At 47.8% G+C, this 22,003-nt stretch overlaps 1 protein-coding gene across 1 annotated transcript; it reads left to right on the top strand.

The window, feature by feature from the left end:
- Positions 1-10,523: 10,523 nt before the first annotated feature.
- On the top strand, positions 10,524-20,685 carry SLC46A2 (solute carrier family 46 member 2). The gene is made up of 4 exons (XM_037492850.2): positions 10,524-11,710; positions 13,325-13,408; positions 13,787-13,943; positions 19,752-20,685. The coding sequence occupies exons 1-4, from the start codon at positions 10,570-10,572 to the stop codon at positions 19,807-19,809; spliced, it is 1,440 nt and encodes a 479-aa protein (XP_037348747.1). The 5' UTR covers positions 10,524-10,569; the 3' UTR covers positions 19,810-20,685.
- Positions 20,686-22,003: the final 1,318 nt, after the last annotated feature.

Raw genomic sequence — 22,003 nt, 5'->3', positions numbered from 1 at the left:
TAAGGTCCTTGCCCCCCGCCCCCAGGCATTCCCAGTCATACCTCGTGATGCAAAGCCTTCCCAGCATGATCCAGCTTTGTGCTCTTTTTTGAGAACAAAGGACACCTTGCATGGTTGGGCTCCTGTACCTAACTGACTGGGCCATTTTGACCTTGCTTAGGATTTAGAACTATAGGTGACAAAATGATGGCCGAACAGGCTGCTTAGGAGTAGCAGACCCACAAAAACCCAATACACTCAGCAGATTTCTGCCTGAAGCGTGGGCATAACAACAATGTCCTAATGCTCTGTGCAGAGCACAGGTAGGGTCTGAGAATGATGTGGAAGGAAGGTGCCACTGCCCAGGTCTTCCTTTGGAGCTACACAAATGTGGACACAGGAGGGCAGCCGATACAGGAGACACACCCTTTTCCACGGTTGGCAAAAGCATCACACTCAGGTATCTTTGACCCAGTGATCTCAGGTGCACTGCACACTCTAAACTGCTGCCCCCAGCCAAAATGAGCCCCCTCCCCCAATATAAGGCCATGTAATTTATGACCCTAGAGAACGGTAGGTCTACAGATATAAGTTGGAGGGCTTCTTCCCTCATCTCCCTCCTTTGGCAAGACCAGGAACATCTTCCTTCTCCTCTTGCACCCTTGCCATCTGCCCCCATTAACAGGTTACTTTCCTTAGACATTTTAGGGCTGCCATTTCCTCCCACAATTTTCTGAGGAAGGAGAGCTGGTGGACAGTTACCACAGAATCATTAGCAGAACAAAACTTTACTAGAGTAATGAGACCCAGCAGCACTCAGAAAAAACTTCCTATTCCTGATTCCTATCAATTTCTTCCTTTCTAAATTTTTTAATTTTCTCCCATGAGGCAATTCTGGCCTCAGAAATTATTGAGGAAATGTTGGCTACATTATCGGGATGTGGGGTCACTGCTGTTTCAACCTTTAGGTCCTCAACAGAGCAAGATGGATTGGCCAGATACCCTCAGGTGATGTGAAATTTTGCTTTGGATACACATAGTCCTCCCACCAAGATTTCCACTTCAATCCCAGGAATTTAAAGACAACTTTGACTTTTAAATTTCCCTGGTAGGTCAACTTTGTATTTGTATAATTCAGATATTACATCACACCTCTATCTCCTTTACATTCTACAGAACATTGGCTTGAACCCCGTCCATAGTCTATGGCAATCCAAAGATTTTCAACATTTCCTACAAGTTCCCGAGGGCTACGTTCTCAGGTCCATTCAGCTTCAACTTCCTTGTGCCTTTCTCGGTTCAGCTTCTTCTATAATTTTCACAGAATTCTCATTTACACAATTTATGTTTTAAATTTACTCAAAAATCTGGAGCAAGTTCAGTAACAGAAGCAACTTCACAACGAACATTCACCATACTTAAAAGACCCTTTAACTACCAAGTACTAGTTGACCTCTCACGTACAACACTGTCTAATCACACCATCCCTCTCCATCCTTCTTCTGCGAGTTGGCTCTGTTTTGATATCTCAACTCCACCAGGCCCATCTTCTTCCCTGCAGCCTCTGCTTCAAAGAAAGCCCCTTCACCCTTTCCTCTTTGCTGTAGGATCCTGATCCATTCTTGTTTCCTCTCTGTCTTCATTCTTCAAGCAGTTTCTTTCCACAGGCCCTCTTCCCTCTCGGCTTAAAATCCTTCCCAAGAAGCACACTTGAAGGCGGGGATGCCTTGCTGCCCACCCCACATGGCACCACTGGCTTCACAGTCTATGTCACCAATGCCCTGGAGAAATGGGAAACCACAACAGAATAAATAAACAATGATGAAAGAGGAAAAGGAGCATCTCTCTCCCCAGGTGGCGCCCAGGCAGTTTTCAACTACAGGTGTGGCAATGGCTCAGAGGTTGACACTAATAACAATTAGGCTAACTCGCTCCCACTCTCTTAGCCACGGAAACCTCTGTAACAAAGGTCCCAGGTTTCCCTGTATTCCTCCTAAGAGTGAAACCATCCAATATTTTTCTTTTTCCTTCTGACTTTCTTCATCAGGCATATGGGGGAACCAAATAAGGGGTCAGGGAAAAAACAATAACAACAAAAAAAAATAAATAAACAGACAACTATAAATCAGAGCCATTCTGCAGGGGAGAGGGAGGGGGAGGGATCAAAACGAGGGTGGGAAGAGCACAAGGGACTATAGTGATGGCGCACAGGTGAATTGGTGGTGGGAATTCTATGGGGACTACACCTGAAAAAAGAAAGCAAACATTGGGGAAAAAAAAAAAGAACGATGATGTAAAATATGTATAAATAAATAAATTATTTAAAAATCCACAAAGGAGCCTGCCCGGTGGCGCAGCGGTTGAGCACTGGGTTGTGAAGCTGCCAGCAGCCTCTGCAGCACCCGTTCAATCCTTGGCTGTTGGACGAGGGTCCCACATGGCGCGCAGACCTCTCCTGCCGCCCGCTGCTCCCCTCAGCAGTGTACTTCGGTCCTTCTGCCTGCTCTGCTCCCCGCTCCGGCTCTGGTGAATTCTCTCACCCTCCCGCGCTTCTGACTGTACCCAGTGCTTGCATAAATAAATAAATAAACAAACAAACAAATACATCTTTAAAAAAAAAAAAAAAAAAAAACAAAAAACCCCACAAAGGTCCCAGGTTTATAGACTCAGATTCTAAAAGAAGTTTTGAATTTGCATAGCCTCAGCATCACCAGCAGACAGGGTATAATTCCCACTAACAGCTCAGTCAGCGGTTGGTTCACTCAGTCATTCACTCATTCACTCAAAAAGCATTCACTGAGAGCCTCCTACGTATCAGCCATGACGCTCCATGCTGAGGACCCAGGTGAGATAAAAAGAGAAAAGCACGATCTCTGAACTCTTGGGTCTCTCAGGCATTAAACAAAATTTCATACAAATGCCATCAAATTATAACAGTGGAAAAATCTGAAAATGGAAGGTAGGAGATGCCAGGAAGTTCAAAGAAGTCCTCCTTGAGTACAATGTGTTTGAATTAACATCTGAAGGGAAAATAGGCACTGATTAGTTACAATGGATGTGGAAGAGCATAAGCAAAGATAAAGGCATGGTCTAGGGCCTTGTGGGGTGTTTGAGGAAGTGAATGATGAAGGCCAGTGTGGCTGGATCACTGTGGGCAAAGGGGAAGTCAAGTGACATAGGACTGGAGAGGCAGGGAGGGTCAGTAAGACTTCTGGCCATATACAGATTTTGGTCTTTATTCCAAGAATAACTGGAAGTCATTGAAAGATTAGAAGCAGGGGAATGATACAATAGAATATGTACTTTAAAAGGGTCATTTTGGCTGCAGTGGGGCTAATATCATGGAGGACTCTTAGAGAGGTGGAAATATTGTGTTATAATAAAGCCTGAGAAAGAAGCTTAGAGCTTATACTGAGTGGGTTTGGAAAGTTCTGGTTATTAGAAATTCCTTCTTTATACCAAAGCAAAAATTATGTCCAAAGAGTCCAGCTTTTCCAAGAAGAAAATAGGTCAAAACTGTCAAAGTTTGGACCTTCCTCTTAGTCTGGAGGATAACTCTCAGCGCTATCACTACTGTGGCCTGAGTCTGATGCCCGGCCAGGGAGCTGATCCACATATGGCACAGCAGACCTCTTCTGTCTCACCCGCTGCTCCCCTCAGCAGTGTATTTCAGTAGATCCACCTGTTCTGCTCCCCACTCTGCCTCTAGTGGATCCTTTCACCTCCCGCACCTCTGGCCTACATCCCCATTCTTCTACACAAAAACATATAAACAAAACATTGTCAAAGGTTACTCAGAGTCAAGTAGGATGAAAACTGAAAGTGTCCTTTAGAGTTAATGACATGGAGTTACTGATAACCTGAGAAAATCTGTTTTTGTGACATGATAAAGTTGGAAGATAAAATAGAGTGAATTACAGATGGAAAGCAAGGAAATGGAACTAGAGAGTATATACACATCCCCAGCAGCAAGGAAAACAAAGGAGACTCTGAACAACAGAAACTACATCAAAGTGAGGGGCTTTTGTCAGGCAAATAGACACAACCAAAACAAAGAGATACCCTACTGAACAGGAGAAGATATTTGCATTACATACATCTGACAAGGGAGTGACACGAAGGTTCACAAAGAGCTCACACAACTCGACAAAAAGAAAACAAACAACCCAATCAAAAAATGGGTGAAGAGCTAAATAGGCATGTCTCCAAAGAAGACGTGCAGGTGGCCAACAGGCACGTGAAAAAATGTTCAACATTACTTGTCATCAGGGAAATGCAAATCAAAACCACAGTAAGATACCACCTCACACCTGTGAGAATGGCTGATATTTTATATATATATATATATATATATATATATAAACAACCTAGAAACAACAAATGCTAGTGAGGGTGTGGAGAAAAAGGAACCCTCTTACACTGTTGGTAGGAATGTAGACTGATCCAGTCCCTGTGGAAAGAAGTGGAAAGACTTAAAGAGGACCTTCTATATGATCCAACAATTCCACTCCTAGGAATTTACCAAAGAATACAAAAACACTAATTTAAAAGGAAACCTGCACACCTACATTTATGGCAGCACTATTTATAACAGCTAGATATGGGAACAAACTAAATGCCCAAAATCAGATGAGTGGATCAAGAAGATGTGGTAGATATACATGATAGAATACTATACAACCATCAAAAAGACAAACTCACGTCATTTGCGGTACAATGGATAGAGTTCAAAGGGATTATGCTAAGTGAAATAAGCCAGAATGAGAAAGATAAATAGTGGATGCTTTCACTTATATGTGGGATATAGAGAAACCAAACGAAGGACCAAAAATAAACTTTAAAACCAACCCCTGAAAGCTCTTCATAGGTCTGAGACATCCAGAAGCAGAGGGAAAGAGTGGGGAGAAGGCTGGGAATTGGGGGAGGAACATGGGGGAGAATTCAGGGGAGAACATAATGGACTGTGGTGGAGAACTATGGGTGTTTTAGTGGTGGGAGAGCTACAGTGACCACGTTGAGGGGAGAAATCCCACACTGTCAAAAAATTAACAAGGATATAAAACAATGGTATGTAATTAAAAGAGAGAGAACTCTCAAGAGAACAAGAGAAGTAGTTGGTGATAAAAAGGGGTAAGGGATAGCGTAAACATAATTTTTTAATGGGAGAGATTGACCTTATTATCATCACTGAGCTGATTAGAAAACCCTTTGTTTAATTTCTGGAACCACAAGTTTGCTCCAAAAGAGATCCAGCAAGAGTCCTCAACTTCCTGAATGGCAGCAAGTAATGGGGTATATCCAAGGTTGACATGCACTGAAAGGATAGAAGAAGCAGACAGCTTGATCTTAAAAAGATGTTGTTGACATGATGAAGCATGAATCTGACAATAGAGGAAGACAAGAAGGGGGAAAGCTCCTGGTTTGGGGAATCATACATGACTAGAGGGGCACATGGTCCGAGTAGATCAAAGAATCACTGAAGCAGAAATTGTTGAATGAGCAATAGAAGAGAGGAGGCTGTTCTCAGAGAACAGGAGACTCGAATGTGTGACCCTGGAAGTGGAACAGCTACAGTTAATGATCAGAACCAGGATCCCAGGGGCTTTGTGACTGTTGAAAGGCTGAGATTATTAGAGATGAGAGGCCTTGGATTTGACTTGATCAGATTTCTCTCATTTGCAACTGATAGAAAACCCAAATCAATCTGGCATTTAAAAAGGGGAATGCAGGGCCTCCCTGGTGGCACAAGGGGTTAAGACGCAACCTATGAAGCTGTCCGCAGCCACTGCAACACGAGTTCGATCCCGGCCAGGGAGCTACCCTGAGCTGATTAGAAAACCCTCCTGACTTGCCTGCTGCTCCCCTCAGCAGTATATTTTAGTAGATCTGCCTGTTCTGCTCCCCACTCTGTCTCTGGTGATTCCTCTCACCCTCCACACCTCTGGCCTGCACCCCAGTTCTTATATGCATAAATAAATCTTTTTTTTTAAAAAAAAAAGGGAATGCTGAGCTTTGGTTATTAAAGTCGAGGGGTAGTTTGGCTTTGGTGTAGCTCATACGATGTCATCAGGACCTGCAGCTCTCCATCTGTCAGCTCTTGTGCTTTATATGGGCTCCTATCTCGGAAAAGTTCTGCTCTGGGGGTAGCTAAACAGTGGCCAGCAACTCTAGGCTTTCATCCTCACCAGTCCAAGACGAGCAGGAAGGAATAAGTGTGTCTCTCCCTAGCTATTTAAGCCAAAGTCCTGGACCTCATTCTTATGGGTCCAAATTTGCATCACTTTTCCATTTCTGAGCCACAGTGTGATATCAGGCATGCAGGGCTGTGACTGGCCACAATCACAGCCACTTGGAGGATAGTTCATCAGAGTTAAAATGGGTGTTGTTACGGCAAGAAGAGTCAGTGTATGCTAGCCAGAAAAATAAAGGGGGACAGGCATATCTTTCTCCTGCAGTTTTCAGCAGGCTGTTCATGAGGCCATTTAGGTTGGTAGCAGAGTTTGGGGTAGAGAGGAATCCCTAAAGTCTGTCTTTGAAGAAAGAAGAGGCATGGCTTGGCGTCAGTGATTGTGTAAAACAGAACTTGGATTGTTGGTACAAGTGCCTTTTGATAACTCTTCAGACTCAAAGATCTTTGAGGGCAAAGGATTTTATATCCTTGATAGCTACTAGTAGGCCTGATACTTTTAAAAAGGTTGTAAAGGAAGGAAGGGAAGAAGAGAAGGAGGAAAAAAGCGAGGGAGGATGGGTGATGAATAAATGAATAAATAAGTCACTGAGTTTGAAATTATTTTAGGAATAGGTTTATAGTATTTGATGGAAAGAAATCACTAAACAAATGCCTTATTAAAATGTTATCTCTTCTATTTAAATACATCAGAAATGGAGCATGTGAGATAGCATGGACACAAGTCACACACAACCTAGATTTAAATGTGGCTCTATGTGACCTTGTACAAATGATTTAGTCTCAGTTTCCTCATCTATAAAATTAGGCAATGTTAGGGTGCCACCTTAGGTGGGAAAGGCCAATAAAGCCATTTCCCAAGAGGAACCATGGGTGACACTAACTATTTTGATAAATGTATTCTAGATAGCACCTAGCTCTCCATGGGGCAGAATTAAAAGCTTCATTCATCCATACGTGGAGTGGGAAACCATTTTCCAGATAGAGGCCCACATCAGCCGAATTAGAAAGGCAGATAGATAAATCCGAGTGCTAACTTATTGAATGAGAATTTGTTTGGGGTGTTCAAGTCACTAGCACATTTTCTCTGGCGGGTAGCTATATTGGGGAGGTACGATCATAACTAAAAGATTGCTTGGATCAAGCAAGGGACTTGGGCTGCCTCTTGTGCGTAATGATGAACCCACCACAGGAAAATGAGAGAAAGTTCTTGGCTAGTCTGGGTCAGTTTGTCTCCGTCCCGCAAAATGAGCTTTGCTTTAAAAAAAAAAAAAAAAAAAAAAGAGTTTTGCTTTGTACCATTATACACGCATGTCTCAGGACATCTTATTTCTCGCAATCGGAATATCTCCGGGACAGACATACTTCCAGCCTGAAAATACAGAAAGAACAACCCACTGCTACATCCTACAAGACAGCTTCGAGGGTTCCTCTGACCCCCCTAGATCTGGGTCAAATGGCTTAACTCCCCATGTCCACAGCCTGAGATTTCAGCAAACGTTTGGGAGCGGTAAGTTCTTGTGGCCGCCGCCTCTGCCTGTTTCCTCATGATCTCCTAGCGTGTGTCAGTCTGGACGGACCACACAGTTGCTTCACTGATTTCCATAAAAATGAAAAACAAAGAAATCCCACTCACACAAAACATTCATGAGTAGGCTTGTCTGCAAGAACCAAGGAGGCAGGAAGAGAAGTTCTCAGGAAGAATTAATTTATGAGATACAGCAAGCTATTGAAAACCTGTATCAGACATTTGCTAGACTCCTTAGATTTCGAGGCCTGTCTAACCCATGTTAGATAGTGGACGCCTCTAAACTCGCTCTCACACCGAGGGTTTCTGTCCTGGGCTTTCCCACCCACAGCCCAGGAGTCTCACTTCCTCCACCCTCCTCCCTCTCCCTCCTCCTGTCCCTCCCTCCCACCCCCTCCTCCCCTCCCTCCTCTGCCCCTCCCTCAAGAGCACCACACAAGTTCCTCTTTTTGACTCACCACAGAGACATCCACCCCCCTCTCTGCATCCTCCTCCACAGCTGAAACCCAAGCCTGGAGATTTTACCTGCTCGCTGATCAAGAGTGTTTTCCAAACAAAGACTGTTCCTTTCAGATATTCTGATAAGAAAATGAAAGTATTTCTTACTTGATTGTAAAGGACCTGGATCTACGTTCAATAAGTGACCCCCATCCACTCCTTTTGTTCCTCTCCACATGTGCAATATATTGTTGATGGGCGGTACTGTCATCACGACTGTGGTGTTTTTACACCTGCCCATGTTCCTATGCTGGTTGAGAGGACACTCTGAAATAAAACTCACCACCATCAGTATGTGAAAGCTACAGGCTTTCAAAGATTTCAAAATTTACACAAGATCATCTAGCTAGCCAGCACAAGCTGGCTGTGATGATGATGATGATGATGATGATCTTGTGCTAATTTCTTAACCTCTCTGGTCTTTAAATTGGGGACATGGGAAGATAAAATTTCCTCATTCATGTAAAGTGCTTCCTACATAGGGTCAGCAAATGTTAGCTGTTACTTTTTTAATTCTCCTTTTTCTCAAATAGTGTGACTTTTAACATTATAAGACAAGAGAATTTAACCTCCGCACCTTAATACACCAGCTTTGAGCCAGACACTGAAGTGGCAGGGTCAAGGCTCAGCCTGGCTCAGGAACGATGCCCTGCTAGTGCCTCAGACCACAGAGGATTATCAAGTATTAACCCCAGCCAGGCAGTTGGGGGCCTGCATTCACTGATGAAGAGGAGAGTGATGAAATATGATATAGCCATAGTAGCCTAAACTGGGAGCACAATGACTGGCCTGGGTCTAGGTCATTTCTGGGTCAGATGACTCAAGGTTGCAGGTCTGGAGGATGCCAGGATGGCTAGTCTCTTGATGATCCAATTCCCACAAGACTTGTCCTAGAGCTGTTGGGAATCTCTCAGAGGGTAAAGTTTGCCCTCTAGTGTCTGTGGGCCCAAGAATAGACAGATTCCTTAATTAAGTGGCCAGAGTCTTGTTCAGGCTGTTATTCTCACAGCCTTATCTGATTGCTGAATGTCATCTTCTCCCATAACCTACCCAGAGGAGCCTCTGCCCCTCACAAGAACAGGCTGATTGGACAGCTTTGCTGCAGCTTCTGAAAAAACCAAGTTGGCAATGAGTGGGAGAGCCAGGCATGGATTGGGTGAAACAGTACCTACCAAGGTGAGGAGGAAAAAGAAGGGAGTGAGAAAGCTTTGAAGGGGCTGCCAGGTCAGCGCCATAGGTCACATCTTTAATGAGAAACTGAGTGGGTCTTTCTCTTGGCAGAAGGCAGAATTGTCTGCACTTGGACCTAAAGGGACTGGACATGTAGGCATTGCTACAATTCAACTGTAAAACCAAATCAAGCCAAAAAAAAAAAAATAACTAATAACTCAATGGGAAAAAATGGACTAAGACTTGAATAGACATTTCTGCAAAGAAGACATACAAAAGGCCAACATGTATATAATAATGCTCATTGTCACTAATCATCAGGTAAGTGTAATCAAAACCACAATGAGACATGACCTCACACCTGCCAGGATGGCTATTAGCAAAACAAGAACAGCAAGTACAGGCTAGGATCTGAGAAACTGAAACCCATGTGCAAGCTTGGTGGGAATACAAAACCGAGCAGGCCTTATAGGAAACAGTATGGAGGTTCCTAAAAAATTAACTTACGACTACCATACCATTCAACAATCCCACTTTTGGGCATTTATCCAAAGGAATGGAAATCAAGGTTCTCCAAGAAATAATAGAGTTCCTGACGTTTTGCTTCTCTCCAAGTCTATGCTACCCGTCTACCTACCACATGGGTCCCTGTTGCTTTGAAACTCACCAAAGACAACCTTCTATCCCGCACTGATCCCAGGCAGAAGTCTAGGCACCCCACTCCTCGCCCAAACCATCCTTCCAGGGCCAGCAGAATGTTGCTCTCTGGCCCAGTGCCAAGGGCTCCTTCCCAGCGGGACCTGAGCCCGGAGATGAGCTGCGGGAGGTCCAGAGTTGCCTCGCAGTGGAGAAATCGGTCCCCGTTCGGCGGCCGCGCTTGCCGGAGCAGCGTGAAAGCGTGGCCACAGGGCGGGACGCCAGAGCAGAGACTCGCTGTGCACTCTCCCGCGCGCGGCTTCCCTGGGCCGCCGCCAGCCCGGCTGGGCCGCCGCGGGGCGGAGCGCGGCCCTGTTTGGTCCCGGGAGGAGTGGCCGCGGTCGGGGCGGTCACTCGGTCCCCGAACTGGCTGCGGTCACACGCGCCCGGCTCCAGCTTCGCTCACCTCCCTCCAGGGCGCACCGCACCTATTTGCGCTCCCGCACCAGGGCCTGCCCTGCAGAGCAGCTGCCGGCGAGGAGGCCCCTCATCGTCCTGCGCGAGAGGCTACATGGGCACCCAGGCCGCCGGCCCGTGGAGAGGCGCCCTGCCTCGTCTCCAGGTGCGGACCTGGATCGAGCCCGTGGTGGCCTCGACCCAGCTGGCCGTTGCCCTGTTCGATCCAGGGCTGCTCCTGGTGGTGAAAGAGTCCTACGGAGCCAGCCCAGGGGCATCTTCCTCCAACCACAGCGCCAGCCCGTCCCCCCGGGGGTCTCCGGAGGAGGACCAGCAGCAGAAAGACATCTCCAACTTCTACATCACCTACAACCTGGTGGCGGGCTTGACGCCCCTGCTGTCCGCCTACGGGCTGGGCTGGCTGAGTGACCGCTACCACCGCAAGATCTCCATCTGCGTGTCCCTGCTGGGCTCCCTGCTCTTCCGCCTCGGGCTGCTGCTCAAGGTGCTGCTGAACTGGCCGGTGGAGATGCTGTATGGAGCAGCAGCGATCGGCGGGCTGTGTGGTGGCTTCTCGGCCTACTGGTCGGGGATCATGGCCTTGGGGTCCCTGGGCTCCTCCGAGGGCCGCCGTTCTGTGCGTCTCATCCTCCTCGATTTGATCTATGGCTTGGCTGGCTTCTGCGGGAGCATGGTGTCGGGGCATCTCTTCCAGCAGATGACTGGGGACTCTAGGCATGGCCTGGTGCTGACCGCCTGCAGCGTGAGCTGCTCAGCTTTTGCCCTTTTCTACAGCCTCTTCGTGCTGAAGGTTCCTGTGTCGTTGGCCAGGACCAGCAAAGCACTGCCCTCGGTAGATTCTGTGTCTGGCACGGTTGGCACATACCGCACCCTGGATCCCGATCAGCCTGACAAGCAGAGTGTGGCAGGGCGCCTTCCATCTCCCAGCAAAGCAAAGCCCCAAAAAACTGTCATTGTCCTGCTCTTTGTGGGTGCCATCATATATGACCTGGCAGTGGTGGGCACGGTGGATGTGATGCCTCTTTTTGTGCTGAGAGCGCCTCTCCACTGGAACCAGGTTCAGCTGGGCTATGGCATGGCTGCAGGGTACACCATCTTCATCACCAGCTTCCTGGGCGTGCTGGTCTTCTCCCGCTGCTTCCGGGACACCACCATGATCATGATTGGGATGGTCTCCTTTGGGTCCGGAGCACTCCTCTTGGCTTTTGTGAAAGAGACATACATGTTCTACATTGGTGAGTCTGGCCTTGGGGAGGTAGGATGAGGGCACTGCTGGCCTCCTGCATCATGGGGCTGACACCAGGGATGCTGGGGTCTAGTGCCCCAGCTCATCAGGGAGAGTACTGCTACCCAGGAGGTATAAGGGAGACAGGATAATGTGAACTTGATCTACCCGTATTGTGCTGTGCACTGTGTTAACTGTATCACCCTTTGAAATGTTCCCTGAAGGGTGGCTGGGAAGAACCTCCCAGAAGGAGGTCCAGAGTAGGGTGGCCAGTGGTGCCCAGAGTTAGTAGCAGGGGCTTCGAGATGACCTTAGATGGATGGAGAAAATGGGGTTGGGATTCTATTCAATTTTTTTTGAAGATTTATTTATTTTTGCATACAAGAGCTGGGGTACAGGCCAGAGATGTGGGGGGTGAGAGGATTCACCAGAGAGTGGGAAACAGAACAGGCAGACTGACTGAATACACTGCTGAGGGGAGCAGCGGGAAAGACAGGAGAGGTCTGCTGCACCATGTGGGTTGCTCCCTGTCCGGCCAGGGATTGAACTCGTGCTGCAGAGGCTGCGGACAGCTTCCTAGTGTGGTGCTTAACCCCTTGCACCACCAGGGAGCCCCCAAGATTCTATTCAATTTTAAAGAAATGAAGCAGTAAGAATGCAGCTGTTGGGGCCCAGCAAAGGCTTTAAAAAATGGATAAAAATTCTCCACAAATGTCTCCCAGAACCAATGTAAAACATTCCCTCAAGGAAGCAAAATGAGGTTTTCATGTGAGGACACAGGTCAGGCAACCACCAGAGGAGAGCTGTAGACCAGAGCTACAATAGAGCTTTCTATAATGATAGAAATGTTCTGTATCAGTTTCATAGCCACTAGTCATATCAAACATTTGAAGAGAGAACTGAATTTTAAATTCTGTTCTATTTTAATGAAGTAGCCACACACAGCTAGTAGCTATCATATTAGATAGAACTTGAAGGGCTGTCCTTCAGAAAAAATACCTAACAAAACAGCAAGACTGCTTTTGGCCAGTTCCCAGTGAAACGGGCCACGGGTAAAGGCCAGAACACCCCTCTCCCCTTCCCTTCCTGCCACTTCTACCTCCCTCCATACACTCACTTCACACACACACACACATACACACACCACACACACACGCACGCGTGCGCGCGCACACACACACACACACACTGCAAAGGGATAAATAGTAGGGCCAGAGGAAGGAGGGTGTGTGGCAACTGCACTAGTAGCAGGTGTTTCTGGATTGAGTTTGCCAAAGGACCATCTCCCAGAGGTGTTCTGGATGGCGACAGAAGATACCTCTCATTGACATCAGTGCCATTTCCCTTAACTCTGCCACTAAAGACACACTTCACCATACATTGTCATGCCAACCATGCCCTCTGCCTGGCAGATGGGTCTGCAGCTCTATTAGATACAGAGGAGTCTGTGTGGTCCAGGAGGGCTGGAGGCTGCCAGCGGAGAAGCCACTTCTTCCAGGGCAGGACATGCAGTGAGGGTGACGGTGGGGAGAGAGGGTTCCAAGTGAGACTTTTGTTTTGTTCTAACTGACTCCTTGGCCAAGCCTGGGCTACCATGAGCTGTTCCCATGTGATTCCTTTCCAGCTCGGGCTGTCATGCTGTTTGCCCTCATCCCCATCACAACCATCCGATCAGCAATCTCCAAACTCATCAAGGGCTCCTCCTACGGTAAGAAAACCCTCTGCTTCTCTCTACCTGGGCCCTTTCAGAGCTGCTTGGCTTGAGGCACAGGTTTGGACTTGCAGAAGATACCTGAGAGTTCCAGAAGCAGCCTGGAATTCACTAGGAACCTACAGGTGTCCACCCAGGAGACAGGGAGTGAAAACAGGAGGGTGGGAGTGACTCAAAGTCAGCTGCTAAGGCGCTGCATCCAAAGGCTGCAGGAAGAGCCTGCAGGAGGCAACAGGAGGCAGCGACATGAGCTGTGAAGACTGAGGGAATCCTGGGAAGGGCTAGGGTCCCCCAAGAGCTCCCTGGAACTCAACTATCAGGGAACATGGAGCCAACAGCGGCACGCCATCTCGGTAACTTCTGTCCCTCCCACAGGAAAGGTGTTCGTCATCCTGCAGCTGTCCCTGGCTCTGACATCCGTGGTGACATCCACGGTGTTTAACCAGATCTATCAGCACACCATGGAAAAGTTTGTGGGCACCTGCTTTGTTCTCTCCTCCGTTCTTTCCTTCATTGCCATCCTCCCGATTGGGTAAGAAAGGACCAGTGGTTGGGGTTTGGGTTGGGACTGGGGCTTAGGTCAAGAATTTTATGCAGCGGGGTTCTGGATAGGCTCTCTCACAAAGAAAAAACCCTCTTGATTATTGCTTCCCCAAAAGAATAATATGGAATTCCCCAAAGTCGTAAATAATGAACAGAGTCCCCATCTAGTACTTCCTGACAGTTTTATAATATGATTTGTTTAAAAGGACCTCTATACCTGCAATCAGAGGTTGCAATGAGAAATCCTCTTGAACCACTCAGACCTTTTGTTTAGCTCTATTTAAGTGAGCTTTTCCTCTCTCACTTCCAAGAACTTTCTTCCCTGTGCCCTCCTAGAGCTTAGCACCTGGCAGCTTCTGTGCTCAGTGCCCCTGAAATCTTCTGGCCCCTGGACTGGGTGAGCTCCTCAGAGAACCTTATGCAATTCCCTTCACCTTTCTGGGGAATTTAAAAATCAAGAGCACGAGAGCCTGGCAGCTAACAGGCAGGAGGAAGGCTGAGGAATAAGAGGGGTGCTCCTGGCCTCTCGGCATGCACACTTATCCATCATCACCACAGTGGGCCACGAGGAAATGTGTTCTGTTGACCTCGTCCACTGGAAATACAGTGCAAGCCACAAGTGTCAGCCACAGATGTGACTTTAAATTTTCTAACAGCCACATTTAAAAATGATAAAGGAACAGGTGAAATTAATTTTAATAACTGATTTGACCCCAATATCTTTTACCATGTGAATAGATTACAAAATTAATGAGGGTTTTTTTTTTACTAAATCATTGAAATATGGTATGTATTTTATGCTTACAGCGCATCTTAATTTGAACTCAATTTGAATGCATATCAAGTGTCAGTGGCCAGTGTGGCCTGCGGCTGCTATAGGAGCTAGAACTGCTTTGTCCTGCCCTTAAATCCCTCTATCACTCTCACCCAAAGAGAAAGGAACACTATACATATATCCACAATAAGATGCAAGGGATTTGATAAAGATTTTCATTTTAAAGGGACTTGCCTAATAGCACTACATACCACATAGTGTTGTTATAATAGGCAAGAGAGGAGAAAATAATTGAGAGCAAGTTGGAAGAGACAGAAAGTGGATGGTGATAAGGCCCTTCTCAGAATTCTCTCATCACAACATAGTATCGGGTCCTGTCTTTGTAGAATGTTGAACCTCCTGAGACAGGGGTTATCAATCATGAAGACTCTTTGCCTTTTTTCATGGATGAGAAAAATAATACAGGAATATCAAACAGTTGAGAAAATCTGTGTAAGCAGTGGACAGGAAGGAGTATTCACTTTCTCAAGGAATGGGTTAAAACCAGATCTGTCCTCAATGGACCAAGCACTTAGGCCTTTTCTGTGCCCCCGTTTTCATTGAGTCTTGACTGAATGAATGAGCTTAGTTAAACTCATCATGCTACATACATTTCTCAGGTGTTTTAGCTCTTTGATTAAGTGAATAATGGATTCTTCATAGCTTTGCTGACCATAAGTTATCCAGTCCTATTTGGCAATTGGTTGAAACAGTCTCTTTAACCTAAACCGTACACAAAAACTGAAAAGCAACAAAAGGAAATAAGCGGGCCTAGTTAATGTGTGACACAGTAGAGATATAACCAGAGAAATGAAAGCCATGTACAATAATTGGTTCCTTTCTACAGTTTCTCAGGTCCAGGTGTATGCTGGGAAGGCTACTCTGTCCTGGTTAAGAACCTTAGGGCCCACACAGCAGGGGCACTGCCTTTGACATCTCACCCAATGCACTTGGACTCAGTCATGGTGGCGCAGCGGTTAAGCTCTGGGCTGCGAAGCTGCCTGTAGCCTTTGCAGCACCAGTTTGATCCCTGGCCGCCAGCGAGGGTCCCACATGGCGCGCAGACCTCTCCTGCCGCGTCTGCTGCTCCCCTCAGCAGTGTATTTCATCACTCTGCCTGTTCTGTTCCCTGCTCTGACTCTGGTGAATCCTCTCACCCTCCCCCGCTTCTGACTGCACCCAGTGCTTGTATAAATGAATAAATAAATCTTTAAAAAAAAGATTTATTTTATTTATGCATACATGCAAGAACTGGGGTCTAGGCCAGAAGTGTGGGGAGTGAGGGGTGAGAGGATTCATCAGAGACAGAGTGGGGAGTAGAATAGATAGATTGACTGAAATGCACTGCTGAGGGGAGCAGCAGGTGAGACAGGGGAGGTCTGCCCCGCCATGTGGGCTAGCTCCCTGGCTGGGGATCAGACTCATGCTGCAGTGGCTGGCAATAGCTTGATAGTGCTGACACTTAACCCCTGTGCCACCAGAGAGGCCCCTGCACAATTCTTAATTAGGCTCTGCAGGGTCTTCATGATCTTATATCATAGAGCAGGGACAGAGTCTTAACCCAAGCAAGTAAGTGAGTGATTCTATGAATGAGGCTCATAAGGAAGTGCTAATTGTTTCCTTCGGCTGTAGACATTTAGCAGTAGAAAGACAAGTGCAAATAAAGCCTCATTCAGTGTACATTGCGATCACATGAAGAAAGTAATATTAAAATAACTGATATCTGGCTCTTCCCCCGGGGCCCCGCAAGATTTTGGGGTGCAGCTGGGGCACAGGAATTCTTAAAAGCTCTCCAGGTTATTTTAACGTACAACCAAGATTGAGACCCTCTGGCATAAAGTGTTTCCATTATCCTTCTGTTCCACAAAGTCACTAAATAAATGAGATCGTGAAAAATTCTCACAGCTAGTTAAGGCCAAGAATGGACTTTCAGTCATTGAGAACAACAGGAAAGACCAATAGAGATTTCTAAGGTACATCCTGATCACATGAAAACCCAGGACACTTCAGAGCCAGGAGCAAAGGCGGCCATGCAGGGCAGAGTCTGGGAGGAGAGGTCCTTGGGTCAGAACCGCCAGTAGCCCGTTTGCAAGAAGAGACGGTGGCCCCAGCCCTGCCTGTTTCCAAAGTGAGACAATTTCATGTCACTTTGAGAAACTTCCCACTCCTGCTTGCGCTTCTTTATGTGCAATAAGGAGATGCTGAGAAATAACTGGGTGGCTCTGCCCATCAGCAACCCTCTCCTCCCAGCACACATGCACTCAGCTATTGCCTGGTCCTTCGTAGAGCAGACAGAAGCCATCAGAGAATGGCCTCACCTTCCCCAAAGGAAATCTACAAACCTTATTCTTTTGCAATGATTATAATAGCAAACACTTAAATAGCCCTTAGTACCAGGCAGTTTTAAATATTTTATGCATTTTAATTTATCTTCCCAAACAATCCTCTGGGCTAATTACTATTATTAGTCCCATTTTGCGAGTGAGGAGACAGAGATTCTAAGATATTGTGTAACTGGCCAAAGATGATATAGCGAATAAGTGGCAGGGACAAGACTTGGACCCAGGAAGTTGCTCTATTCCACTACCTGGTATTGCTTAGAAATGTCAGCAGGTGTCTGGGTGCCTCCTCTCATCCTGTTAGAGAGACCTCACTCCTGAGTTCTTCCTACCAGAACTGACACATGATCCACCACCTTCTCACCTCTCCTCTTCTTATTAGCCAACTTCTCCAGAGTCCAGTCTGCTCGTACTATCTCTTGTCTTCATCTCCCGGCCCCACATCCATTGCTCCTCTCTCTAAAAACATTAATGACACTTCAGAGCTGCACCCCGTGGGCTTGCTCAACCCTCACCCCTGATTTCCCTGAGCTCCCGGCACAGCAGATCATCCTGTCCTTGGGGATTCATCACTGTCGCTCTCCTGGTTTCCCTCCTACCTCTCTGATCACTTCTTCTCCAAAAACGTCCAGATGGAAGACTTCTTTGGGGTTCTCCTCTGAGTTGTCTCTTCACAGTCTCTAAGCAAACTACTTTTTTTTTCTTTAAAGATGTATTTATTTATTTATACAAGAATCAGGGTACAGGCCAGATGTGTGGGAGGGTGAGAGGATTCACCAAAGACAGAGCGGGGAACAGAACAGGCAGACTGACGAAATACACTGCTGAGGGGAGCAGCGGGCAGGACATGGGAGGTCTGCTGCGCCATGTGGGACCCTCACTGGCCGGCCAGGATCGAATTAGCGCTGCAGAGGCTGCGGACAGCTTCACAGTGCAGCGCTCAACCACCTGCGCCACCAGGGGAGGCCCTAAGCAAACTACTTTTAAAACTTCGAATTATCATTGAAATTGTCCAAATTGGTTCTTCTCAGAGAAAGCTTTGTGGAAGCTTGCAAACATTGATTTCCCACCTTCCCTGATGCCCGCCGAAGCCTGCTCCCCCGCCAGTCTTCCCATCTCATTAAATGGCACCCACTCCCCTAGGGGGGAGATCTGAGCGTCACCAATGTCCTCTCTCTTTTTCACCTTCTCCCGCCACCAACCCAGCAGGCCTCATGGATTCCATCTCCAGAATTTACCTCCAATCCGTCCTTTCCTGTTGACCATCGCTGCTGCCTCCCCTAGTCCAAAGCACCTTGGAGACGGAATTCCCCACGGCAGCTCTTAATCCCCATGCACCCCCTCTCCCCAGGGAGCCAGGGGAATTTCCTTAAAATACAAATCTGGTCTCCTCATTCCCTACCTTTGGCTTTCAATGCTCTTAGGACAAAACCCAAATGTCTCACCATGGGTTGATGGTCCTGCCAACCTCTCCAGCCTCCTGCGCTCACCGCCTTCCCCCTCCAGCCTGTGCCTCCCCCATGTTCTTCCTGCCTCTCTTCCTTGACCAGGCGTGGTCTTGAACACTTTTCTCCAAGAATTTGAGACTACCCCTTCTCAAGCCAATTAGGTCCTTCTGCTCCATGCTCCCGGGGCTTCCTACCCCTTTCCTTCCCGACAGTTGCGACCACTCAGTGATTTTGTTTCAGTTACTTACGTTGTACACAGTCGGCCCCGGAGGGGCAAGAACACCACACACATAAGAAGAACAAAAGCATTTGTTTAATGAATGAGGGATCAGTCAGGAGGGTGTGGCAGCTACCAGCAGCCCTGCTGGCCTCCACCCCCCAGAGCTGCCTGCAAGTGGCATGAAGTCAGGGGCTGGCCATGCACGCGGCTCCCCCTGGGGCAGCTGGGACTCAGGGCTGCAACCCCAGCCCGTTGCCTCCAAGTTTTGACTCTCCTCATGCTGGTTATATAATAAAGTGGGTTTGGTTTTAGGTATAGTAAATGTCCTTCTGTGTTAGAACCCCGTAGAACTTGGGAAGGTGGAAAATCCGTGCAAGTTTCCACAAAGCTTTCCCTGAGGAGGGTTGGACTGAAGCTCCATCCATCCAGCAGCTCCGAGTGCCAGTCAGCAGTCAGGAATTGCTGGGCTCCAACGGAGAACATGAGGTTCCTGGGAATCAAACAATGAGAACACCCAGGATCCCAGGGGTTGAAGGACAGGCCAAGGACAGGCAGACCCAAGACTTCACACAGAGCTTTTCATTTCTATGCATCCATTTGTCCACACACATTTTGGAACAATATGATTTTTGGAGGAGATGAAGGGGCTCTGGAAAGGCAGAAGATGAGCCGGTTAATTCTGCTTGGGATTAGCGAGTCCTGATCCTGAGATGCATGTGGGAGCTCATCACCAAGCAGGAGTGATATGGAAAGAATTTCCAGGAAAAGGAGTAGATAGAAGCAAAGGCTTCACTGTGCTAGGGAGCAAGCCTGATGTGAGAGAAGCTCCCTCGGGCATGTCTCCCTGCTGGATGGAGCCTCTAGTGTGTCGATGAGGACACGGCTAGAGCCCTCACCCTTGGTGGTGAGAAAAAGGCATACCTCTGCCCTGTTCCAACCGTTCTCTTGTAATTCTCCACACTGGATGTTCTTACAGCATCGTGGCCTATATACAAGCCTCGTGGTCGCAGTATGGAGACATCATAGAGCAATGAAGGTGCTGACCTGGAGCACTGGACATACCAGCACCGGCCAGGCCCTGAGAAGACAGAGGAAGGAGCCAGGAACTGGTGACCAAACTACCCCACTGCCCAAGAAACCTGAGTCGCAGAGTCCACCTACTGTGACTCCGGGGTCTCAGGGGGTTGGGGAACAGCACTTTCAAGGTGATGAAAGAACCTTCTCTGCTTTCAGAGGCCCTGTTAGGTAGAGACTAGGTTTTGCAAACATTAGCGCATGAACTCAAGGGTGACAATCAGGTTATACATGCAGCCGCATTTGTCACTGGAAGGGGTTTCAGCAGCAGCCCCTCTTCTTCCAGGAGCTCTCTCTGAGGGCACCAAGGCGTGGCTAACTAGTCACCAGGGGCCGTGCTAGGCCTCCCTGTGGGAGAACCACACTGCTTTCAGGAGAAAACCCAGAGGTCTGACCGTGGACCACAAGGCCCTACTGTACCATCTCCCTTCCCACCCTCTCCAAACCAAAGCCCACGTTTTCAACAGCCCAAGGGGATGTTTTGAAAGAACTGCCAACACTGAACATCAGCCATAATTTTTACATTAAAATAAAACCTTGAAGGAAAAAAAGCTAGTTTCCTTTCCCGAGCCGTTGTAGGGGACACGCAGGAGAGTTAGGAGCTCAGACTCTTGGCCTCAGGGCTAATTTTTGTTGTTTTTAAAAAGCAAATACCATAGACTTTATTCAATGGAAGATTAAAGTGGGTGTTGTAAAGGGAAGCGGGGAGGAGAGATGTTAAGAGCCATTTTATTTTGCAGTACTTATTTTTACAGCCTCTTGTACTTATATATAGAAAAGCAGATTCACTTCTTAATAAAACCAACATTCGGGCCTCCCCGGTGGCGCGCAGCGGTTGAGCGCTGGGTTGCGAAGCTGCCCGCGGCTTCTGCGGCGCCGGTTTGATCCCCGGCTGCTCCCCGGCCACCGGCGGAGGATCCCACATGGCGCGCAGACCTCTCCTGCCGCCCGCTGCTCCCCTCAGCAGTGTACTTCGGTCCTTCTGCCTGCTCTGCTCCCCGCTCTGGCTCTGGTGAATGCTCTCACCCTCCCGCGCTTCTGACTGTACCCAGTGCTTGTATAAATAAATAAACAAACAAACAAACAAATAAATAAATAAATAAATCTTTAAAAAAAAAAAATAAATAAAACCAACATTCACAGTATGTGTGTGACTCATTCTTCCCCGGGTCAGACCCCTCCGTAACTAGTTCTTACAGTGGGTACAACATGGAGGTAGAGAATGCGTTCAGGTCTCAGCATATTCCTTGCAGGGAACGGTCAAAACTTAAGGCACACCTGCTAAGGCCCAGCGCTTGTAGGTGCTGAGACACATCGAGACCACACTGGCTGCTCCTGCCCTAATGGGGCCACTGTCTAGTGGGTGGAGCATACAGAAGAGCGGGACGTGGGGTATCTTGGAATAGGAGCTAACATGAGGGAGAATGGACAGCAGGGAGGGCTTCTCAAAAGACTAGAAGGGTAAGGAGTGAGCAATACCAGAAGCTAGGGCTCATTCCAGGCAGAAAGAATAAATGGAGGGGGCCTCCCTGGTGGCGCAGCGGTTGAGCGCTGGGTTGTGAAGCTGCCCGCAGCCTCTGCAGCGCCGGTTCAATCCCTGGCTGCTCCCCGGCCACCGGAGGAGGGTCCCACATGGCGCGCAGACCTCTCCTGCCGCCCGCTGCTCCCCTCAGCAGTGTACTTCGGTCCTTCTGCCTGCTCTGCTCCCCGCTCTGGCTCTGGTGAATTCTCTCACCCTCCCGCGCTTCTGACTGTACCCAGTGCTTGTATAAACAAACAAAACAAACAAACAAATAAATAAAACATGCCTCTATTAAAAAAAAAAAGTGTTAAAAAAAAAAGAATAAATGGAGGGGGAGGACCTGGAGGTGAAATATTCCAAGAGACAGGAACTCAGTGTGAAAGGGACAAGGAGGGAGGGCGGGCGTCAAGGAGATAGAATGGCACGATGAGACAGGAGCTGCGAGGAGCAACATAAACTCTAACTTTGGTGGCGAGAGCTGCTGAAAGGAACAGGAACGTGGACTGCTTGTGTTTGTATCTCCAAAAGGGCGCTCTGGCAGCCCGGAGACTGAGTTGGTGGTGGAAGGAGAGCCAGGACTGGCTGAAGGAGGTTAGCAAGAGGCTCCTACAGTGATGAGGTGGAGGAGGAGG

Source organism: Talpa occidentalis, unplaced genomic scaffold, assembly GCF_014898055.3.
Source record: "Talpa occidentalis isolate TD23 unplaced genomic scaffold, MPIMG_talOcc4v2.1 talOcc4.7, whole genome shotgun sequence".
In the NCBI taxonomy this organism is placed as follows: domain Eukaryota; kingdom Metazoa; phylum Chordata; class Mammalia; order Eulipotyphla; family Talpidae; genus Talpa; species Talpa occidentalis.
Note: the sequence above shows the minus strand (reverse complement) of the source record. Positions and strands in the feature narration are given on the sequence as shown.